The sequence below is a fragment of the Orbicella franksi genome, chromosome 14 (genome assembly GCF_964199315.1).
Source record: "Orbicella franksi chromosome 14, jaOrbFran1.1, whole genome shotgun sequence".
Classification (NCBI taxonomy): domain Eukaryota; kingdom Metazoa; phylum Cnidaria; class Anthozoa; order Scleractinia; family Merulinidae; genus Orbicella; species Orbicella franksi.
Genome location: NC_138158.1, coordinates 6,001,266 through 6,025,413, shown reverse-complemented (window position 1 = coordinate 6,025,413; position 24,148 = coordinate 6,001,266). Strand labels below are relative to the sequence as shown.

At 40.7% G+C, this 24,148-nt stretch overlaps 2 protein-coding genes across 2 annotated transcripts in view; both read right to left on the bottom strand.

The window, feature by feature from the left end:
• LOC145468117 (D-inositol 3-phosphate glycosyltransferase-like) overlaps window positions 1-24,148 on the bottom strand; it is a 358,913-nt gene that overhangs the window by 45,260 nt on the left and 289,505 nt on the right. The gene's annotated exons all lie outside the window — the stretch shown is intronic.
• LOC145468099 (N-acetylated-alpha-linked acidic dipeptidase 2-like) lies at window positions 15,470-23,535 on the bottom strand. The gene is made up of 7 exons (XM_081451780.1): window positions 22,731-23,535; window positions 21,288-21,501; window positions 20,815-21,012; window positions 20,137-20,434; window positions 19,442-19,752; window positions 17,644-18,329; window positions 15,470-16,854 (listed from the first exon to the last, which is right to left on the bottom strand). Exons 1-7 carry the CDS (start codon window positions 22,997-22,999, stop codon window positions 16,542-16,544), a joined length of 2,289 nt encoding a protein of 762 aa, XP_081307906.1. The 5' UTR covers window positions 23,000-23,535; the 3' UTR covers window positions 15,470-16,541.

Below are 24,148 nucleotides of genomic sequence, written 5' to 3'. Positions count from 1 at the left end.
ATTTTCCAGTTTGCAGTCTCTCATCAGCCAAAAACAATTACGAGAAATCGAATTGCAAATGTAAGCGCCATCTCGTTCGGTTGGTTTGCTAATTTTGGAAAAACCCTCACCATTATACAACGGTTATCCCAACCGGTTTATTCTGACAAATGGTAAGCACCCATGTTTTACATTCAGGTATTAATAGGTCAAAATCCTAAGATCCCTAAAGTGCTAGCAGCTTTTTCAAATTGAGGTGTAATCATATCTTTACAGACAGCGGATCTGCGACGAGCCAGGTTGTAACTGCGCATGTCTCGGGCGAGGTCTGCATCCATTTCTGTCATAACAGCACTCTTAACTGCTTCGACCCGACATTTAAATTCCACCTGGCCAAAGGGAAGGATCAAAGGAACCTGATGGAAAACAAAATCAGAATGTATATATATCAAGAACAGGTTGCTTTTGTAGTCCGGTTTGGCGGAGATTGACTTCGCTATGAGTGCATGTTCTTACGAGTGAGATACAAGTTGTCCGAAGATTAATCGACAATCGTCGGATTTTCAGACGATTGTCTTCCATTTAAAATATTTTCCGAAGTAAGTGCGAACATTTCCGAACATTTCCGAAGATCCAAGCAAGATCTGAAGATGCTTCGACTTTATACTAAGTCAACAAAGCTTAATTTATATACCTCTTCAAATGCAAAAAGTTGAGGTACAGGTACGGTTTTTTCAAATTCATTCGGCCAAAATTCTGAAACTCCCGAAACGAGGGCAAATAGCGCCGAAATTTTCTGAGGAAATTTTCGGAAAAGCTGAGTTGTGTTGAACCATCGGAATGGGAGCAAACCCAGTTGAAATGGTCCGAAAACTTCCTGTAAGAAATTATCGAAAATTTGGGTACACCTCGCCAGTTTGTCTACTTGCCCGGAAATTCTCGGAAATGCTGCTACATTCTGCATTTTAATAATAAAATTTGGCGTTGGTGGTGTTACGCATTTTGGTCGAATGTAGAGCAACCTTTCCTCCCCTCGCTCCTAGCTCTCGTGGCTTCAACCCTCGCGTGTGCTCACGCGTGAGGCAGGCGCGACCCAGACGTTAGCATATGCAAGTTTATAAAATCGAAGCTTGATTAATACTTCTTAATGACCTTTTTAACCCTACCTGCCAATCTCTCATCCATTCTTCAGTGAGCTTATTATCCTCATCACACATGTTTATTGGCTCTGTCCATGCTCTCTTTCTGAGTACGTATACAGCATCAGAATTATTTTCGTCAGTGAAATGGAAGTGATCAGTGCTTGGAAATCGGTTTATGCCGGCCGTTGATGGGTTTCTTTCTTCCAGCATGTTGTCTAGGCTAGAAACTCTGTTTCGTCTATCCTTTATGAATCTTCGACTAAAGCTTTGCAACTTTGCTGCCATTTTCTAAAAGAATCCAAACGTGACGTAACAAATTAAAGATGTGACTATTAATTTTTTTATTCCGACATTTTGAACCAGTGTTTGCGGTTTTCGAGAGCTAGCTTTGAAGATTCAGTTCACTTACCTACTCTAATATCAACAAGGCCATCAACAAAAGCCCTTCAACATCGGTCTAAACTAGGAAACTAGTTATAAAACACGTCTGAGGCAGGGTATTGATTTAATTATGGTCAGTTCTTTTAATAGGGTATTAAATTTTTGGTTAGATCATTAACAGGGTAGGAAAAATCACAGATTTTGGTCTTAAATAGGGTAAGGGTTTTGGAAAGCGGGCCACACACCCCCACTCATTTTTTCTGGGAGCACTCTTCCCCGGCTCTAATGTAAGTCATACGCCGATTAGATCTAGATGGAGGAAGACAAGAAATGTCCGGGTGTAAGTATATTTTCTGGTAAGTTGGGCATCGTTTTGTTATTTTCAATTTTTTTTTTGGAAAAAAAACATACCGGTCCGAGGTCCGCAGCTTTGTGCCAACTTTGTTGGTCTCAAACATTGCTGTAGAACTGTTGTTTGCACTCTTTCACGTCATTGGTTCCTTTATCGAAAAGGTAATCATCATTTGTTTTCAACGAAAGTTCTGATTGGTTAGCTTAGTTCCAAGTGAGCCGACTCAATAGCGAAGCACGCGAGTGACGTCATAACTCAGACAAACTTAGACAAACAAAACGGAATGGTGGAAAATTTGACGCTTTTTCAAGCACCTAAGCAAGTGTTCCTTAAACAATTTTTAAAACGAAAATTTGGCCTTCAATTTCCTCCTATTTCTCTCAGAACACGCTAATGTTGTCTGACTCTCACGGGGTTTCAATAATTTGCATTCCCCTTTTAGACTTCGCGCGCTTCGTTATTAGTTGCACTGAAAAGCTTCTGTAGGCGACCTCCTTTGGTAAATGACCGAATCAGCTCTGATTAAATTACATCTGTTATGTTTTGCTATGTTGTTATCACACTAAATGGTGTTGTAAGTCTTGTTTGCCTTGGAATCAGCAACAACAAAAATTAAAACGAAGTAAACGACCGATAGAGTGAATCAGATAGTCACCACGAACAATGAGTCGCTATTCTAGCGTGCGATTCGATTCATGTCGAGTTACAACCCGAGTTTACACCGCTGACAGTCTGTTTTCCTCTCGAAGTAAGTCGAGATGTCGTTTCAGGTTAGAAGGGACTGGGACGAGACATGGGCGCGGCATTCATGAGGAGGTCTCCTCGTAAGTACCGCGCCATGTCTCGTCCCAGTCTCTTCTAGTCTAAAACGTCTCTCCCCGTTCTCCCTGCCTAACTTGAAGGAAAGAAAACACCGGTCTACCTTCAGTCTACCGATACACGTGCTTAAACGCCAAAGATCACCTTTGAAACGTGTTTCGAGCGAAGTGTCCTTGATCGAAGAGTATCGAATGGTTTTTGCGAACGTGCGAACAGTGCGTTTATCTTTGCTAGCACGAGCAGTAATCAAATTTGTCTTGCGAGCAGCGAGCACTTCGTGAATTTTCCGCTTGCTGGAATCCCTCTTTTTTTTCAAAGGGAAACGTTGTTTTGTGCCAAGTTGTCAAAATCTATTTTCACTTGAATTACGTGGTTTATCATTTGCACTCAAATCGTTCAGCTTCTTTTCAATTTCTAAGCTCAGTTAAAATCCCAGAGAGTTATTTTTCTTTAGTTTGGGATGAATTTGACGGAAAACTATAAACAATTCTGCAATCGCCTATGTTAGCGATCAGGTAGCGACAAACATCATTTCAAAAATTTCGGACGCAAAAAGTTGTTATTCGAAATATTTTTTATCCAAAGCAAAACTAAAACAAAATGCGAATTGATACTTAATTACTACTTAATTAATGTTTCCAGCGTCAATTTTTGTTTCCAAGACGGGAAATTATGCTTCGGCTACGCGGCAGAGAATTTTAACGAGCATCCGAGCCGGCGAGCAGTTGAAAAAATTTGCGAGCACGAGTAAGCGAGAACTCAAAATTTTGCGAGCTTTTTCAAATTGAATGGGACCATTGGATACTCTTCATATACTTGCGATATGCTATGGGGTTTTTCTGCTCAAGGGATCCCTGCATTAGTGCTGCGATCCTCTCCGGAATGCGAGCCCCGAGGAGAAGGCTGAAATTCAGGAATTTCTACTGAGAGATTTTTGTTACATTCTATTACAGAAGGGACAAGAAAATTTTCTTCTGAGCTAAAACATCGCTGTAAAAATGCTTGCAAGTTACAAAATCACTACCAGAGAAAAAAAAAAAAAACAACAACAACAACCAAACTTTCAGTTATGACTTACCTATCCGGATGAAAATTAAGTTAGTAGATCCCTCAATGCAATTCTGCAGCAAAACCTACCAGAGCGAAAACAATCAGATTTTAACTGTTTAACCACCAGAATAACTCTTTTTTGCAATGAATCGTCAAAGTGTTGAAATATATATCTATATTGTATTGAAATCGGAAAGGCTGTTCACTTCGACGACCACTAGGTGAGATGTGGACAATTTCAGTGATAATGAGGACAGTAACGCAAGTATTTAGTACTATAGCCGTTAGATTCATTTTCATTGGCTGCGGTACTCATCAATCAAGGACACCTCGGTCGAAAACACGGGCAAAAACAAGGTCGAAACACGTTTCAAACGTGAGTCAGCACGTGAGCACGCGCATCTGTAGGCTAATGGTAGTCCGTCTATTCCGTCAAAGCGAGGGGGGAAGATGTTTCAGACCCCACCCCCACCCCCCCCCCCCCTAGAAGGGATTGCGACGAGGCACCCTGTACGTCTAGAAAAGAGTTCAGGTGTTAAATAGACGTGGAAATTTAATGAGAAACAGTTGATTCCAAACTTCTCCCCCTCCCCGTCCCCAAAATTAATTATTATTATTTTTTTTCATTCTTTTACATTTTTGACTTGGCTTTTTGCTTGTAAGGTGGGATAATGCTGTCGTCGATCGTTATTGTCCCGTTGCTTGGAGAAAAACGTGACACGTAAACATACACGTGCAGTGTAAATATTACATCAATGTATAGTTATGTAACGTAACCAACACGTTTCCACTAGTTAGTTCCTCAGTACGAAGTAAACAACTATTATGTTTTGTGCACGGTCAAGGTCAAAAAAGCTGACAAAAACATACAACAAAGAATTTTGAAGAGTTTCGTAACCATTCCCCTCTATGAACTATGATCAATGGTATTTTTCCGTAGTGGAAAATAAACTTAAAGATAGGGTTAAAAATGACCACAATAGTTATATGAATTTAAGAGATATGTGATATAAATTTGAAATAAAACATTAAACCGCACAGCTCAAGGCCGCCTCCTTCAGTAACAATTTTATCCCTCGTGGGGAGGGGTGAGAGAGTGAATGAAAATGGAACACAAGGGTGGCGAGTGATGTACCTCGGACATCTCACGTTTAACGTTCTTTTTCGATAGATTTCTCAATTATTGAAATCTGCTGTTGCATTGTATTTTAGCCTGTTCTAAGTTTCCTGAGAGCGTTCAATCAGTCAACCGGTTGCCTTCTTAACCATTCGAGTCGTTCAAAAACCGAAAAAGCTCGTGAACAAATCAACGTCACGTCTGAATTACATTACATCAAAATTTATCACTTGGTTTGTTTGCCTTTGCATTTTAGTAGTGTTCCAAGTTTCTTGAGAGCGTTTCAATTCGTCAACCTTGCTCTATTAGACTTTCTAAAAGTCCTTTCCAATAATATTTCCATTGTTACTTTCGCCGTTTGAAAGCCGACCTCTCGCTACTTCGCTCGAGCTTGCGCATTCGTCGCTCGCGCTTGCGGATTCGTCGCTCAATCTGCCTCTCGCTTCGCGAGAGACTTAACGAAGGTTTTCGTCGCGCGAAGATTACCCTCTCGCTTCGCTCGGGGCTGATAAGTAAGTCAGGGATTAAGAAAAGGTCGACTTGTGGCAAGTCTATGCTCTCTGAGCCATGTAAGTCATTCAAAAACGAGAAAGTTCGTGTATGAATAAAGACCACGTCCAAATTATTTCACAGAAACTTTGATCAAGATTCCTCACTGGATTTGTTTGGAGGCCGCTTCAAGACCCTCATAAAATTTTCATAATTGAACCTTTTACTTTTTTGTGAGGACAAAGACTAGTGAAAAATGAATTTATATTCTACTTTCGAATTTCGCAGATGTCAAGATATTTTCAGTACGCCTACCGGTCTCAGAACTTGCTCGAGCTAAATATCTACTGACAGCGTTCAATTCCAGATGAAAATACGAAAAATTAGCCGCCGTCGTTCGCGTTCTTCAAAGTTCGTTATTAGCAACGACGATAGCGACGCCAGTGACGACATCTAGTAAAAAGAATAGATTTATATTTTACCTTCGAATTTCGTAACTATCTGAATCTGCTCAGTACGCCAATAGGTCTAAAAACTTACCCCACTGAATATGTAATGCGTTTGGACATTGAAAGGGTACTTACGACACGATTAAATGCCCAAGGAACTTGAGTCCGATTTATTACATACTTTTTTGGGACTTAAAATGTTACAAAGAATGTATCGGCTCATTTGGGCTTTTGCCTTCCCCAAATTTTGCAATTTATTTAAGGCAATATCTCCTACAGTATTTACCCAAAGGGCTAAAAAATTTTTGCAATTACCAAGTTTCAAAAACTCTGTTTGGAATCAATTCCTATCTACCGCTATGTCTTCTCTGCGCAAAGTTGTATGCTAATCCGGCAAAGTAAACAATGACGTCAGCTAAGATTACTCTATAGGAAGGAAACAGTCTCCTTCCTAGAGGCCGCGATCCTTTTGGTCAGCACCAAGAAATCGAGGCGTTCGGTCACCGCTGACCGAAAAAGCACAGGCTCTAGGAACAAGATCGAAGGAGCAAATCGTTTGTATGTTTCAGGAATTCTATTTTTTTTTTCGTCAAAACAAAATTCCGTTGAAAGTGAAGTCTTAGCTGCTAATAGTACTTTTCACTAAAAAAAAACGGAAACCATCAGATTGTACTGAGACAAGTTACATTTCCTCAATGGACGCCTTTACAAATTTCGGCAGTCTCGTTCAGTTCTTCTGTTTGAATTTTTCTAGTAGAACAATGCAAATAATTGAATTGGCCTCCTATTCTGTTCAGGAGTGACGAACTACGTCATTTCTTTGGAGAATACACTCTTGTTTTCTATAAAATTTATATTTTACGAGAATTTCGAGGCTGAAATTTGCGAAATTTTAAGAATATTTTAAGAATAAACTCGTGGCCGAGATTTTGAAACGAACATAATTTTGTGTGTTGAAAATTTGTAAATGCAGTATAGTTATATGTTTTTTTTAACTAAACCAGTATAAAATTCTCCCATTCACTAAACGGCAAAACTAGCCAAACAGGAACAGCACTAACCTTATGTTCGATGTTAACAACACATTTGCAAGAAGTTGTACGTGTCATGTCAGGCTTTTAATATTGTCTGCAGTATGGCTCCAAAATTACTTCAACGCTATCAAAGTCATGATAGGACAGATAATCAGACCTTGTGACGACTTAGTTCACTTTGTATTGCTAGTGAATCTAAGAATATTCACAAAATATTTTCAGCCGAAAATCGGCAGAAAAATAAGAATGTTCAGCCTGGACCAGAAAAACAATATTCTTATGAGACGCTAGACAAGTGAAGCGGATAAGATTCCGTCCAGGATATTGCCTCGATGTGCCTCTGAATTGTCAGTGCTAGTATTTGAAAGAATGTATGGCAAATTAAAAGAATAACATATGTTTTGATTAAGAGCTTTCTCGCCGCTTCTGACAGGCTTAAAGCGTTTGTAAACATCACTGAGTTATAACAACGATGTTACTAGTCGTGATATGCCCACTCTATATATTAGACAACAGGGAGAAACCGTACAGGGAAGAAACTCTCGAAACACACTGATGTTGCTCATTGGTTTTAGTACCTGAGACATGCGACATGGAACACGGAAGAAAAGGTCTCATTATTGTTATTTGTGATAACAGATTTTCATGCAAATTAGCCAGGTGTACTAAAACAGAGCATGAAACGAATCCCAAAAAAGCTGAAACGTAGCATCAGCAGTTTTCATACGGATGTTAAATCATATTTTTATTCTGAGGAAGAGACATTTTTCTCTTTATAACTCAATTCAAGAACTGTTTCAGAACATTAAGACAAACCTTTTGAAAGTTTTCTTTCCGCAATTTATTTCTACAGCTCACAAATTGCAGTAGGTACGATAGCTAAGCTCTATAGCTTACGTAGTTTGCATTTTTGATCATTTTAAATTTAGGTCACGTTTAGCGCTCGACCAACTGTTTCTCTTCTTTGATACCTAATAAACAAAATTTTTGAAAACCAGCCTGTTATTCCCTATAATTTTCTACCACTCTTCCGGCTTCAATCATTGTGGGGTTTCTTGACTTTCTTTTCCATCTTTACGGCAGCTTTTAGGGCCAATACAAAAAAAGTTGAGGAACTCAAAATGATTGGATTGTTATTTTTGGTGGTTGGAGAAATCTTCCAAATCAGTAAAATATCATAAATAGATAGCATCCTTTTCGTAATGCTGACGAAATTTCTTATATTCCGTTTCATCCCCCAAAATGTATTGACACCTGTAGTGAAGTACTTATGGCATCGGTGCTAGAAATGATTAAAAATACCGGTCCAATTATTAAGATTTTTCAGCAATTTGTCACGTAGCACCACGCTATAAAAGCTGTGAAGCACCGTGTGTTCATCAGAAATTCACCAGTTTAAGTTAACGAAACTGTAGAAAAGTTTTGAAGAAGAAGCACCGTTTTGCTAAGGGAAACACCGGGCCAACAATGAACAAGTTTGTGTTTATCGTAAGTAAATTTGCTGTTTGTAACTTTTAGCATCATCTCACATGGAGCAACTGTCTCCATTTTATATTTTTCTTTTCGATGAGTGATACAATTCTACTTGGTTTGCCCCTTCCCCCTCGTCTTGTTTGGAAGGCTACTTTTTCTCTCGCTTCCTTATTCGCCAACTTCGTGCTTAGGCCTTTTCTCCCAAAGGGAAAGCCTTGTGAAAGAAGTTGCCATGTCATCTCATCCCATCCCATCCCATCCCATCCCATCCCATCTTATCCCATCCCATCCCATTCCATCTCTTCTCATCTCATCTCATCTCATCTCATCTCATCTCTTCTCATCTCATCTCTTCTCATCTCATCTCATCTCATTTCATCTCATCTCATCTCATCTTATCTCATCTCATCTCATCTCATCTCATCTCAGCTCATTCCATCCCATTCCATCTCTTCTCATCTCATCTTACCTTACCTTATCATTAAGTAGTGTGTGTCTAGATTTAAGTTTAAATGACCCTGAATTCTATTCTCTTTGGCTTCACTCAGCCGAATAGAAAACATTTCTATTATAAGTAAAGGAGACAAATAATACCACAAATAGAAGAAAGAGCCGCTAGCAATCGAGTTTATTAACGAAAATCTGAGACATGCTAAATACAGGTTACCAGCCAGAGAAAGAAAATGTTGCACGCTATTTTACACAACGACATTTATAATATGGAAGAAAAAAAAACAGCCTCGAGTAAACTGTTCGACATCAAGTGGTGTGATACTCACAAGGAGCGGTATATAAAGGTCTGATTATCACAATATGAAAAAATACAAAACAACCTAAGAAAGAAATACATTTCACCTTACTGAATAGGAACGCGTTAGACATACACCTCATTGAGCGGTACTATCACACAAACACGAGCCATAGAAGCTTAGATGGTAAATCAATGTATTCACAACTATCATCTTGAAATTTACTAGGCCTTGACACTGCTGTCTCTGTGTCTGATCGCAAAGAGTTTGCCTTGCGGTCGAGACTGGACCAGTTTAGCACGTTGTCTTCAGATGCCGGCTTCTACTGGAACATCTTCAAATGACATTCTCCGATTCATTCGTCGTCGTGGTTACATGATTGTTCCCCAGTCCAACCCTCCAACTGAAATTGTAAAATTTAAGGAGAACAGTCAAAGATCAGCTTACACTGGAAGATGTCCATTCAAGATGGCAGTAAAAGATTTCGTGGACACCGTGCCGAGGTTTTTGAGCTATGCCACATGCAGTAAATGTGATGTCCGCTGCAAGCCTGTCACCTACACCATGAGGCTGCTTCGCAGAAAATGCGGACATTACTGGTTGTGGGAAGAACACGAAATGCGAGTTGCCTACGTTTTGGAGCTTTAAGGTTGAAATTGACTTTTTCCTCTGCTTATTCCTTGTACAGGTAGATCGTTCTGCAACATCATTGTATTTTGAAGTTAGAAATGTGCGTGATAAATCAGTGTATAACGTGGATAAAGTAAATGGTGTTTTAATTTAAACCTCGTTTTCACTACTACATAAGCACAAACACAAGCATAAGCTTAACAGTAGCGAGGACGCCCACAAAACAAGCAAAAGTACGTTTTGCCAGATTTTCGATTCCATACCTCCTCGATACAGTAAAACAATATGGCGGGCTTATGGTTAGGCTTATGCTTACAGCAACGCGTTATCACTTGACGTTGTGCTTATGCTTGTGCTTTTTCTTATTCTTATGTCGCAGTGAAAACCAGGGTTAACAAGTTAAAAAAGGGAAAAGGAAGGACAATTGCTTTTTTAGTATAGAGTATAGTGTAAAGAAACGAATACAAAAGTCGCCGGATTTTGAATTGTCACCGTCGAAACGTCCGATGTTTCTTAAAAGAAAAGGAAATGTCTCCACGAGCATTCAATATTCTCATAGCTTCCTCACCTCAGTTAAAACATCACAGCTGTATTGTACTATATATTATTAAATGGCTAGCTTCGTAAGCAGGCAAGATGAACCGAATCCTGCGCTGTGATTGGCTACGCGTGCGCGCAAGATGGCAGTATCTTGCCCGCTTGGGATTAATCGCTGCGCCCCGCAAAAAATAGCGTTTTTTTCCATACAATAAATCCTTTATTGACCAAGCTTGTTTGGTCAAGATGGCTGGATATTGACCTCGCTCTTTTTTGCTTGTTTATGGACCGAGACGGATTAGGCTAATATATTTTTGGTTGGTTAAACTTAAATGTACTTGATGCTTGAGTTTAAATTAGAATCCAGTTAGTCCACAGTTGGTCGAGCTCTTAGAACTGCATGTACACTGAGATATTTAGACAGAAATTTAAACTTTGGTCTTAAAATACTATTTTCTCTACCTTTGACGGTCACTGCAAATTTCCTTTGTTACCTAAATCAGTGATTGCGTTTGAAAATCAAGCTATCTATTTTTACGAAATACCGAAAAGCGTAAAGAATGTAGTTTATATCTGTCACAAGGCTGAATAAACGTGTTCATCTGGAAATTAGTTATCAGCTTGTGTTTCGCAACTTTGAGTATGTGGATTCAAGCATCCAGCACCCATATGTATTCTGAAAAGAGAGCTAAATAAATGAGCGCTTCCATTTAAAGAATAAAAACTTTTTAAAAAACCTTTCAGTCTGCAGACCTTCATCAGTTATTTGTACAGCAATGGAACAAATTATCTTTTTTATTCTCTTTACAAGCCTAGCTCAGGTTTACAACAAATTCTAAAGAAACAAACAAAAGATTTACGTGACTGACTAATGGAAAAAATAGCGATCTATGAAAGTGCAAACATTTCACCAATGTGTTGTTCTATAGGGCTGTTAATTTAACGTTACAAAAATGATTCAGAAAATTACAAGTTCATTTATAGGTAAAAAATATTGATCTTGCAACAATACAACGCGGAATTGTCAGAATATTAGAATCATCATATTGTTGTACATATTTCTGTTTTTAGTGTAAACACGACCTCACAAGCAAACCTATTACATTGCTTTATACTAAATCGCGTGTATATAAAGGACTGTTGTTGTTGCGGTAATCGAGATCTAACGGATTTAATCAAGTCGTCTAATATTAAAAATGAAAATATGAAAATTGTAAGAGCAAAATCTTTGTCGAGGAAAAGGTTGTTGTTATTCATCGTGGTAGATGCAACAATAAAGTGTATTATCGTAGTCACTTGAGATGTAGATCGCGATCTACATCTCAAGTGACTGCATCGTGAGACAAACGATAATACACTTTATTATAGCAAAATCTTTTTCTTTAGTTATAGTTAAAGGAAAAAAGGACCGGAACAATCCCTCTTGTTCCGGGGGGAGAGGGGTACTCCTGTAAATTTCCTATAAGTGTGTACCGCGAAGGGCCTTAAACCCTGACCTTATGTAAGGATGAAGCAAATGAAAACTGATGCCCTTTTAAGGCCTAAACCCGAAAAAATGACACTTTAAGCTGATGATAAATTGATGCGTCTCCACAATCCAGTCTCGGTGAACGCGCGCGCGAAAGGTAAGCATTTATTGACGTTTCTGGCGTCGCTTTTGTGAATATTCAACTGAAATTATTCTCCAAAAATGAAGATGAAAGATTTCTACTCGACAAAACACTGTTGATATTTTGGGAACCAATCAGTATTTTTCTTTTAATCGGGGACCAGTTCAGCCGTATAATAAAGCCACCCTATTTAAGGATCATACTGGTAACACAATGCCAATAGGGAAAAAATGATAGCCTATTTAGGGATTGAAAACTTCAAAAACTATACCCTATCCCGCGGCAGATACCTACAAAGTCCATGTATGGAAGCAACCCTCCCCCAAGCTCTTGCTACTTCGAAACACTACATGATAGCATAGTGCTTAGTCAACCCAGACAAAGGCGACTGGTAAGGTCTTCCGTGTCCACATCCAATAGTTCTTGCATTTCCTGATTAGAACGTAATGTGTGTACATCACCGGCTTACAGTGGAAGTTACAACCTGGACACCTGGCAGCGGTCAAAAACCTGGGAACTGTCTCTGCGTAGTCGATGACGTTAAATGTGAATGGGCATCTGGGAGTACTCCACTTGGCTGAAGCACCAACGTTTCTTGTTTTCCTGCTAGTCGGTGGATTCGACTTTGGTACGATCAAGTAATGGTGGCGGTTAATGAAGCGAAGCACATCGTAAGATGATACATTTGCTTGCTGTGGTACGCCCATCTGAAGACAGTTGGCTAAACCTTGAAGTCTCCTGTTGCGACGTTCTTTTTTCAAAGAGAAACCGAAGGAGATGAGAAAAACCCCCAAAACAACCTGCGAAAATTGAATGACGTAATATTAAAACTCGTTCTACGGTCACTTATCCCTTTTAAGGGATAAACTAAATTTAAAGTAATAACTCAAAAGTTATTACTTTTACTGCGTCGACGGTTCTCAAGCAACGGACCTTGTTGGCTATCTGTCATCTCGTTTCTCACTAGGCTAGATTTCCGCCGCTTTCTCAAGTCCGGTCTACGGCTGGTAATCGTTGTGCCTGGTGTCATATCATACGTGCGGGAATAATTGTTAACTGCATGTTTCATATATTTTGTGGCCCAGGAAAAGGGTCAATTCACACCGCGAAAAGGTTGGCTCATATCTGTCAACATTCTCTCGCATAGACACAAGTACACACTGTATACCTATTTTTTTCTTAGTCTCCCAGTATGTATGTGTCATTTTAAATCCAAAAACGGATTTCGCGTTTCCTTACTAAACAGATTAATCCAAGATCACTCGGATCATGGTGCATCAAAGGAACCGAAGAATCCAGTCTAGGCAAGGATTAGTATTCAATTAGGGGACTTAAGATTTGAATACGAGAACGAAAACCAGTAGGTCATGGTGAGAGTAGGACCCCCGAGGGGGGATTTCCCTACCCTATTTATGACCGTCGCGGCTGGCACAATTGCCCCAAACTGACATAGTTTATGAAAAGCTATTGTTGATGGTGTTATCGATAAAGATTAAAAAGTAGCTCCTTCTAAAAACATACCCAAGACTTGAGTGCTAAAATCATGCCCTATTTATGGCCAAAATCGATGCCCTATTTATGACCAAAACGGCGGGAAAACCATGCCCTTTAAGGCCGCACATACCTACATAGCCCATACAAGGGAGTATCCCCCCCAGGAGTAGGACTTTTCAATGCTAGTTTTCCACATTTACACGTAACACGAAATTTTGTCCGGTTGCTAAGACATTTGCAAAAAAACAGTATCGGGTATTTATGTTTTTCGCGCTAGATCTCCCGCAATGCAATAACCTTCGACGTAACGTATCGTTAAATTTTTGATAACCAGTTTCGACAGAGAAATTGTATAGCATCCAATAAGAATGTTGATAAAGCCTGACAAGGTTTTGTAGAATAGGAGGAGGGTTCGGAGAATTCGAGACAGTTATGCAAACCCTCGACTACGTCTCGGGTTTTATAACTTTCGAGAATTCTCCCAACCCCCTAGTGTTTAAACATGGAAAAAGTGTTCTATTGCTTTTATAAAATAATTCTCAAAAAATACGCGCAAAGCGAAAACGTCCCAACCCTGTTTACATACTCTCATCAAAACACACCTATCGACCACGTAGAGCGTGCGTGGTAGCTCAGTTATTTTATAAAATGCAGTAGTTTGTTTGTGAGGCCAAATTCGATAGCCGATAATAAATTTCGCTGGAAGCAACATGGGTCGTTTGGATTTCTAGGCCGCTGTTTTCTTACAATTGGATAAAACTGGAGCAAGACGTTTTATAGTCCTTTTGATAAGCTTTACATTGTCAGTGCAACTGACAAATTTTTTAGCTAAAGACACTCGGCAGGTCTCGCTGAAATTAGTCACGGATATACTATAAACAATACGCTATTTCCAATATCGAAACACAGAGAAGTTTGCTGAGCTTGAAGACAAAATGTCTCGGTTTTGAAGATAGGGTGCAGAGAATTAACTGAAATTTCAAAAAGTAACTATATGCGGCGTCGGAGGAGAAGAAAAGAACACAAGTAGCATGGCTGAAATTAGCAGCCGCTCTACATAGTACAATTAGTTCACAACATGTATCATAAAACAAAACTTACCAAATGAAAAGATTTGAACATTGTCCTCTTGATCAGCTGGTCTGATTCCTGCTCTAAATTTCTGGTGGAATCATTCCGTGTTGCAGTTGACCTTATCGTTCGATAGTCAGCGAACACAGACAACGTTAACACAGACGGATTTCCGGCTTATTTCATTTGTCTCAGGCGTGGAACAAAAGCCGGAAGTCCGTCCGTTTTGGCGGGCTGGTCGTTGCAGAAAGCCATCAGCCTCGTTCCCAAGGTCCTCTCTGGCCTTCGACGGTGGGACGGGACTCTAGGAACGAGGTTGGAAGGGAGACGACCCTGGGAACGAGGTTGGGTAACCGTTCCAGGCGCGAAACAATAGCGTGACGTAATAATATGGCGGTTGTCAACTTTTCCCGAGCCTGGACTCTACTTGAGTTCTGGATTTGCCAGGGTGCGTTAATTAGTGACACTGCAATGGCAAAGAAGCCAGTTAGAAGGCGTTATGCGTGGTGGTGTGGAAAATGGCGGCGAATTTGTGCGGACATGAGCTTTTGCCATCGAGATGTGATTTAGTTCAAATTCTGTTGTCTTCTTTATGGTGTGATCAGCTTCAATATACTGTGTCTCTCATTTTAAAAAAAGTTATGGCCTTGCAAAAAATTCAGAGGCGTTCTACTCAAATCTAGATTCTTTGCGCCAAATCTGAGCGATGGGCCGCTATTTGGGTGGACGGGCCGCGTTTTTGCATAGTCAAAATAAAGGGACGTCGAAAATGTACTAATACTGCGATGGCAGAACTACATGTCTTTGAGAAGATTTTTCTCCCAACGTCTCTTTAAATTCTTAGGCATAATACAGCACATTACAAAATAAATGCCGATCAATCTACGCATCGAGAACAAGGTAAAAATTACTGGTCGTGCTGCTCGAATGCTTCATCTTAAACTCATCTTTTTATGCCGGCGTGAATCTGCTGGCTTGATGAACACCGATAAATTTTCCCAGCAATCTCCATGTGCCATTTTGACTCTCCCTCATACAAATTTCTCTACTGGGGCGATCATGGCCTCGCTGCCAACCAACTCCCCCCCCCCCCCCCGGCTTCCTTCACTGGTCGTCATGATTGGTCCCAAACGTGCACTGAATATTCAACGAGGTGAAAACTAGAACAGTCTCTCACTATTAGTTTTGATTTCGTGAGGCACAAACTGCATGCGCGTGGAAGCGTAACTACCGGCCATGGATGTCATATTTTATTCTCAGTTGAAAACCTAAGTTACAAACATTATTTTTCTCTGATGTAGTTACAGTTATGTTTAGTCTGGCGTATAAGCACGCGTTTTTGGGCGGGAATCTTCTTCAATTCTCCAAATCACTCCAAGATTTACTAGTTCTTATTATTCAATCAAAGCATAGTGCCAATTTTTTTTCTTTTTTGTTGCTTAGCAACTAAGTGATTGAAATTGCAGGATCCGCCACTTCGCAGAGGCCTGAGAGATTTCACCTTCACTATTTCTTACTTCCTTGAAACCAGAAGAAAACTGCGACTACCCCTCATCCCGAAGTGGCCTGTGGGACCGTTGCTAAGGGATAGTGGGGCATCCGGCTTCTCCCCAGTAACGGGCCTATGAGCGACAACAGGATGCTTATCAGATTTGTTCCCGTTTCTAAAACGGTGCATAACAGCAAAAGCTATATATGGATACATATCATTAAGATAAAACTGCCACCTTGAGGCGGAGCTTACATCAATGCCACAATAATGTCAAATGAATATACATGATTCTATATAAAACCAAGAGAAGATCAAGGTAAGAGAGTGAATTCCCTATATAGGCCTTTGATACTCAAGATAATCCCTCCTAAGCTCCTCCTTTTAGTCGCCATATTTCCCGACATTTCGTCTCGTTTCTCATTCTCGTTTCCAGGAAGTCGCTTGGGATGTCCACGCATCGCGCGGGAAGCATCCTCAGAAGAACTGGGTACCATGTCTAAAAGTAACTTAAGAGGGATTACCATGGGTATATAGCCTATATGGGGGAATCACTCTCTTACTTTGATCTTCTCTTGACAAAACACACTAAGTCGAATACCTAAATTCTCCATCCCCACCCTGGTGAACAAAAATCTCGTACAATAAGGGAGGGAAGGACGGGAAAACGAAGAGATTATTCATAAGGAGTAAGAATATCAACTGCAGCCAGAATGCACTGCCTAGCGATGGATATTTGACGATCCACTTCGTCTTCGTCTCCAGTTTCATCCAGCTTGAACAGGATGTCGCTCACACCAGGAAAGCTGGAAGAGCCATACAGATTGTACTTGCTGGGTGCGAAGATCACGTGACGGACCAGACGCCTTCCCGGCAGGCCATAGGAGTAGATGAATGCTCTTTCCATTTTGATCATTTGGTCATTGACCCGGCGCAGTTCTTCAAAACTCGTCACCTCGAAGTCTTCGAGTTTCTTCTGGATTTTAGCTCTGAAATAGTAGCAAGGAAGAAGCTTTGTTAAAGAGCTAAGTCGTGGTATTTTGAATTATTTTGGCCCATAGAGAATAACCTTTAAATTGAAGTAAGACTGAAAATAATAGTTTACCAAGATAGAAAAACACCAAAGAGATAATAATAAACCATAAAGGAACAAGGATGGTTAAGGATGGAGAAGTTTGACACGGATTACAAATGACGAACTTGAAAGATGTGAAAACCGTGAAGAAGCTCGAAAAGTAAAGGTGAATGATTTATTTGGAGTATTTGGAAATCGATTTGTTATAATAACAGGGAAACGTCCGAAACGTCAGCTGCTTGATCTAAATTAGGAGGTTAGAACTTGCTTCCATCTATCAAACTGTGTTTGACACCTTAGTGACTTTTACACAAAGGAGTTACTGTTTATGCAAGAGCGCTGTGGTTAACCATTTTTAGCACTGTGCTTGGCCTAAGTAATGAATAAACATTCCGTTTTCTTTTTTGTTTCGTTTTCTTTCGTTGTCTAAAAATTCTGTTCATGTAATTGTGAGTGAAAGAGAAAAGTCAGTTTGATAGATGGAAATAGGTGACAACCAAAACACTCAAAAGATGGTAAATTCACCCAATCAGCAGATTCAGTTCAAAATACAGCGTTACGGTCAAGCATCACGCAATCAATCTTCGCCATTGGCGAATGGGAAATTGAGTGACGGGCCAAAAAAACAAAAACCTACTCTGAACGGTTGTAATCAAGAGCCCATTTTCATCTGGAATGATTATACAAGATATCTTGGGCATACCTAGTAGCCGTAAAGCTATTTGCCGTCTCCTGGAACAGTTTAACAGCGTCCTCTAAGAAGCCGATAGATTTAGCATGACTCTGTAGCTTCTCCTTGTAAGACTTCTTCAGAGTATCCAGTGATCTGGTCAAGGCTTCCGCGTACAGCGTGACGCTCATTGGCAACAGCGGCATATCAGCAAACTGGAGCAAGAGTCCTCCGGTGAGTTGCGTGACAGCCTTGTGCAACGTGAAATCGGGATCAACGAACTTCGTGGTCCAATTAAGGGTATCGTGTTGAGAGTGGTAGACTGGGTAGAAAATCGGCGTGTTGTTGTAGCCAAATATGTAGTAGAAGTCCGCTGACGGAACACCTATAAACTGGTAGAAAGGGGCGTAGTCGCTTCCGGAACCTAGGTTGCTCACAGCAGGTTTAGAAGGATCCGTTTTGGAAGGGTTTCTTTCGAGCATGATGTCGAATATGGTTTCCTTGTCGTCATGGGCGTTTGGATCCATCACGGTTTTGCTGAAATCCAATATAGTGTCTCTGACCAGCGGACTGCCGCCAGTCATGAGGACGTATTTACCAGAGACGATTGTGTCAGCGTTAAGGTAAACTACAGCTCGTTCTGTCAGTTCTTTTTCATGTTGTTCAACCCATTCTGTTGATCCGATGAGGCTGTATTCCTCTCCTCCCCAGCTGCAAATCTGATGAACAAAAACGAAATATTTAATCGTATTGTTGTCTTCAGATTTAGCCCCCGGAGGGGTTGGAGCGCCCATATTATAGGCCGGTGGGGATAATGGTGAGAAAATTTGGAAAGAAACTTTGCCAAAAGCTGTTTGTAGACTTGTCTGTATGATGACGTCAACAAAATTACGTCTCGGTTTGTCCTTTAATTCCTAGCCTGTGAACCGCTATCCCCACCCCATTACCCCCTCGGCCCTTCCAGCCGAGTTCAGACCCTTCCCAGCCGGAGCCTGTTCACAGGCTACTTAGTTCCATTACCGCCCTGGGTACCAGAGGATTTTTCTCGCGCGCGGCGGACGGAAATACTTCGCAGATATGTCCAGGATTGAACACTAATGAGATTCAAATTCCTTATGATAAGCATAACAAAGTGTTCTCATTGGTGAAAAGTCACCAAAACTCACACAATTCTGTCAAACATGAAGTAATATGAAAATGTCAAATAACCCTGCCAAATATGAAGTACTAATTAAACAATACTGGCGTTCAATCCTGGACATAAGTGTGCTCCCGTCACAAGTAGTCAGCCATATCCTTTTTTTTTCTACCCGAAAATTATCAACTTATGGAGTTCCTTTTGTTTTATGGAAAAATAACACAATTTAAAACGACATCGACTAAAAAAGTTCCTCGAGTCGTTGTCTTCAAGGTCATAATTTGCATCCTCGAGTGATGGTTTTGTGCCGGCGCTTTTAGCAATATCTTTTTTTCTTTCCTGACATTTTTTTTTTTAAAAAAAACGTTTTTTAACTCAAAGAGGATAATTTAAAAACCATAATTGTGCGATAAAAATGTAGGTCAACAATCTCGTTCAAGAGAAAACGAACATTTATTTCTCCAGGACCCTGGGAAAAAGGTTGAAATCGTGCGCAGTAGAGATGCGCAATTCAATTTAGTGGTTTAAAGACCGAAAACGGATAGTATGGGTGTAGCCGCCTGTTATTTCCTTTGCGTTTTTGCGTGAGGCAAAGAAGACACCTTCACCCAGCCTTAAAATACTTTTCATGATCTAGATAACTGCTCAAACAACTCATTTAAGACGAAAAACTTATATATTATTTTTCTTCACCTTAATCGTTCGACGCGGTCTCCAACCTGAGTTTTTCATTTCACCGAGCACGCGAGCAATTTCCGTAGTGACAGTGGTCCCAGTGGAAGCATCAATAGCACCGTATACCCAGGCATCTCGGTGATTGCCAATCAAGACATATCGATCGGGTTCTTCGCGTCCATAGATTGTTCCAATCGCATTGTAGATCGGTAACACTTGCAATTTGTTATTGACGTCAAGTTCCACAGTTATTTCGCTGTCGTCGAACCCTGGTCCGAGACGGTACGTTATATCAAGAGAACCTTTCCAACCAGCAGGGACCTCGTTTCCTACACAAAACATAACGCAGTTAGTCCAAAAAGCACCTGCCACCGTTACGAGAGCACAATCATAAGAAGCACTGCACCCTTCAACAGCACTTAAATCACGCCAGGAGGTACTTCACGTGTTCGCATCTTGAACTGGGTTGAGCCTAAATTTTTCAAGTTCGTCGTTTGGAATCCGTGTTAATCTTTTCCATGCTTAACCATCCTTGTTCCTTAATGGTTTATTATTATCTCTTTGGTGTTTTTCTATCTTAGGAAGCTGTTATTTTTAGGTTTCCTTCAATAAAAAGGTAATTTTGTGCGTGGTCAAAATTACTCAAAATACTGCTTTTGTAAGGTCGGCAGTCCCAAAAACAACGCAGACAGTTGGAAAATATAGATAGGTACCTTTGATTCTTCTAAGAAAATGAATGGCATCTCCATATCCCATGGGGTGTGCAGGGATAGGAGGCAATTCACTGTCGTTGAACGACCTCCGGAACATCCCGTCAAGTGCTGCTATTCCGGGGGTCTGCGGGTCTCCATTGCCAGGCATAGTGTACAGTGATCCGCGTTGCACTCCACTGGCTGGAAGCCACGCAGTGTTAGGGTACGTGTTCTCCGGTTCTCCCCCCTGCTGGGCGTAATCTGCAGGGTCCGAGTAAAGAATGGCTGCTATAGCTCCGTAGTTGGCTGCGTTTGCAACCTGAAGATAAACAAGAAACAAACTGTTCTAAATAGAGAAAATCTTCGCTAATTATTCAAACTCGTCCTCAGTGTTGTCTCAAGCGGTGAAATTCAAGATGCCTGCAGCTCCCACCATATTGGATTTTAGCATCAGAGAAGGCACTAGGACGAGTCTGCTTTCCATCGGCAACAACAACAGCAACAACGACAACAAAATTCTTTATTTGTACTGTCTCACACTATAATACTTATCGTACAAAGATATCGATGATAAAAATTAGTACTGGCTGCCTGGAATAACCATGGTGGCTAGCGGAGCCAGGCAGCTATAAAATATGTCATGTTTCCAATCTTAATTATATACCTGAACACACTTCCCAAGTCCAGCCCCAGAGTTACCTTATTTCCTCGAAATATTTTCCCATATCTCATGATAGCAATTTTTCCCGTGACATTCACGCTGAGATTCTTGAGCTGCTCAAAGTCCTGCACCTGCCCATAGTTGACGTAAACAAGTTCGCCCGATGCTTTTCCACTTGGACTGTAGCCAAGGAAAGGCTGGACAACGCCCTTGTCCTTCTCGCTTGATCCTCCTTCCTGGAAACGAAAAGAAACGAAACTTTAATTGGTCACGCAAGTGTCCCTGGTTCTGCAATGTCATAACAAGTCACGCAACACTTGTCTCTGTCACACAACGATTCTCCGGGTGTCAAATTTGGATGGAGTCTTTTGGCTAACTGTGCACAAGTCATTCACTCTGCAATGTCATGGCAAATCACACAACGCCTCTCTTTGTCACACAACGATTCTGGGAGTGTCAATTCTGGCAACTGTTCACAAGCCGACTTCATGTAAGTAGTTATGATTTATACCTGCTCCTCCCCTTTGACTTGGTAAATGATGGTACCGTTCTTGTATTTGAGGGTTACTCTTGTTTTCTTGTCCATATCAGGTTTGGACAGGAGTGCTTTATACATTGGCATTTCGACTTTATCAAATCCATATTTTTTCCAGCGCCTGACTAGTTCTTCAGCAAGCTTCTTCTGTCGTGGCGAGCCCGCGATATGTGGTTCCTCGGAGAAATACCTGAGAAAACACGAGAATCGAGAAAAATCGTTTATAACGGACGATCACACAAGCAAAACCTAAACTACAGGAATTGCGCTGCATCGATAATTGTGGGGGCTTTTTCCCATTTTCACTGGCGACAGAGTCGAAGTCACAGCCGTAATCAGAGACGCAGATTGATACGACCTAGTAAAAATCAAACCAGCGGAATCGGAAGCAGAAGCGGACGAAAAAACCAATCACAATGCTCGATTCCAGGCCTTGTTATTGGTTGGTTCTTCCGCTTCTGCTAATGGCTCCGACAATCTAGTTTTCACTAGATCATAAGCGACAAAGTAAACGAAATCGTAAGAAAATTGAAACGTTCTGATTTTTCCGACTCCGATTCCGTCGAGCTTATGATGTCCGCTAACGATTCCGAGTCTTGATTTTCACTAGGTCATCAGCGCTCTTACTGCTGCACTGCGACTACGACTACTACTCCCTCGCCAGCCTTAAAGGGCCACTTATTTACATCTCATGGACTTAAAAACGTGCCTAGAATGACTAGCTCCGTGAACGCGCAAGATGAATCAAATCCTGCGCTGTGATTGGCTACCCGAGCGGGCAAGATAGAGCTATCTTGCCCGCTCGGGACTACCCGCCGTGTCCCGCAAGAAAAATTTCCCCGAAAACTATATTATAAATGCTTTATTGGCCAAGCTTGTTCAGTCAAGATGGCTGGATATTGGCCTCGTACTTTCTTTGCGAGTTTATGGACCTCGACTCCGTCTCGGTTCACAAACACGCAAAAGAAAAGAACTTGTCCTGAACTTGAGCAATATCCAGCCATCTTGACCTGACACCTGGTCAATAACTCATATATAATTTACATCTGTCTTATGCTTCGATCGTTCTTCGAGAGATCTAAAGTGGCCTTGTATTCTGTGGTTGCTCCGCTTTCTTTCGACCCCCAATGCCTACAGATTTTACAATAAATAATTGTCGATGACGTTAAGCTTGTTATAATGCTGAACTTGCCGAGCCCCTGGAAAAAATAATCAAGATTTTTGCATTGATTATGCATGCGTTGTGTTCAGTTACTGAATATCAATTAGCATAATTATGAATTAACTGTCAAGAGTCTGTTTTCATCTAAGAGATCTAACCGCCTGCATTTCAATTCAAGTAACAAATGAAGTATTAGTAAACAGTTAAACCGAAGCAGAATATTTTTGAAAGTCCAGCCAAGCGTTTCACGAACTTACTTGAGGCTTTTTTCAAGCTCTTCTTCGTCGACAGTCGACTGAAACTGCTTGTGAAAATTCATCCTTTCTTCACGGCGCTTTTGCAGTTCTGCTTTCATATCGCGTTCTCTGGGTTCCTTGTCATGTTCTTTGGACCCGGATTTCTTTGCAAAATATCCGATCAAAAAGCCAATCACAAAGACAAGAATCACGAAGACTATCGCTCCAATACAACGAATTCTTCGCTGCGTTTTCCTCTTCTTGTAAGTCAACTGCACATCATCATCCATAGTGTGTTACTGAGATTGATTTCAACTGAGGACTCAAACTCTGCTGTAGAGCTGGCAACAGCGCGTTGGAAAGGCAGTGTCTAGTGACCGTAAACGCCCAGAATTTTAAGTAACTAATTACAATTTGAAGGTAAAAATGCTACCCTTCAATAGGCATTGATTATTATGCAAATGTGCGCGCCTTCGATGTTACCGCCGTCACGTGATCTGTATCTGTTTAAGAGCTACACAGACGTAACAACGGAGACTTCAAAAGGTCGCGATTAGCATAGCCGGGTTAAAAAGAAAGTGGCGTAGCTACAGACCAGTTACAGACCTTTGCGATGACATATTAGCATGTCACTAAGCTCCTAAGACAAACATCCCATTGTTATGTCAACGCATGTGAATGAGTTTGCATAGATAATTAGCTTGTTTCAGGGCTCAGTAACGGCATGAAACTCAAGCGAAAACAGAACAAAACGAAGATGTTTAACTTCCGTTGAAAAAATGTGGGCTCTTGATGTTGTTCTTTAAATCACTTACTGATGAACATGGTTACACAGTGCCTAAATCGCCTTTGCAATATTAGTACATTTACGAATAGAGGTCGCATTTTTAGCGTTCCAGTCAGTCAGCCAGGCTACACATGCGCAATAAAAATTCACGGCATGACGACGCGCATTCCGCAAAATTTAAGATGGCTCCCTAGACATATATATTTTTAAGGCGGGGGTATACACATGAAAATTCTGTAAAAGATAGAATTTTTGTTTTTGCCGGAAAGTTTTTTCGCTTAAAGTTTTATTTTAAGAAACATTTCTGTTACTGTAAGTTCAAAGTTCGTTTTCTCAAAACGAGTTATTTCTACCTTTGAGAAGGATTTGTCGAATTGAGCTGAAATTTTCAAGATTTGTTGTTCTAAGTAAGTTTTGTGTTTTAAGCTTAGAACTTTTCCATCCAGGGTATTTTGTCGAAGTTATGCATTGAAATGTATGCTGGTCTAGGCTGGATTTTTTGTATCAGATTTGACTGGTCACCATTTCACGTGCCTTTTCCTCAGCAGGTGGCAGATTTAATCAGCCGCTGTCAGGTTACAATTGCTGGTTTTCAGTGTCACGCAATTCAAAATAGATCAAAATAAAAATCAAAACCGGTCAATAGATAAAG

Excerpts from the sequence above, each read along its gene's own strand:
- LOC145468099 (XM_081451780.1), bottom strand. The coding sequence starts at position 22,999 with ATGGATGATGATGTGCAGTTGACTTACAAGAAGAGGAAAACGCAGCGA. Across the intron at positions 19,753-20,136 it reads TTTTCTTAGAAGAATCAAAG|GAAACGAGGTCCCTGCTGGT; the intron begins GTACCTATCTAT and ends TGTTTTGTGTAG. Across the intron at positions 18,330-19,441 it reads GACCGCGTCGAACGATTAAG|ATTTGCAGCTGGGGAGGAGA; the intron begins GTGAAGAAAAAT and ends TTTGTTCATCAG.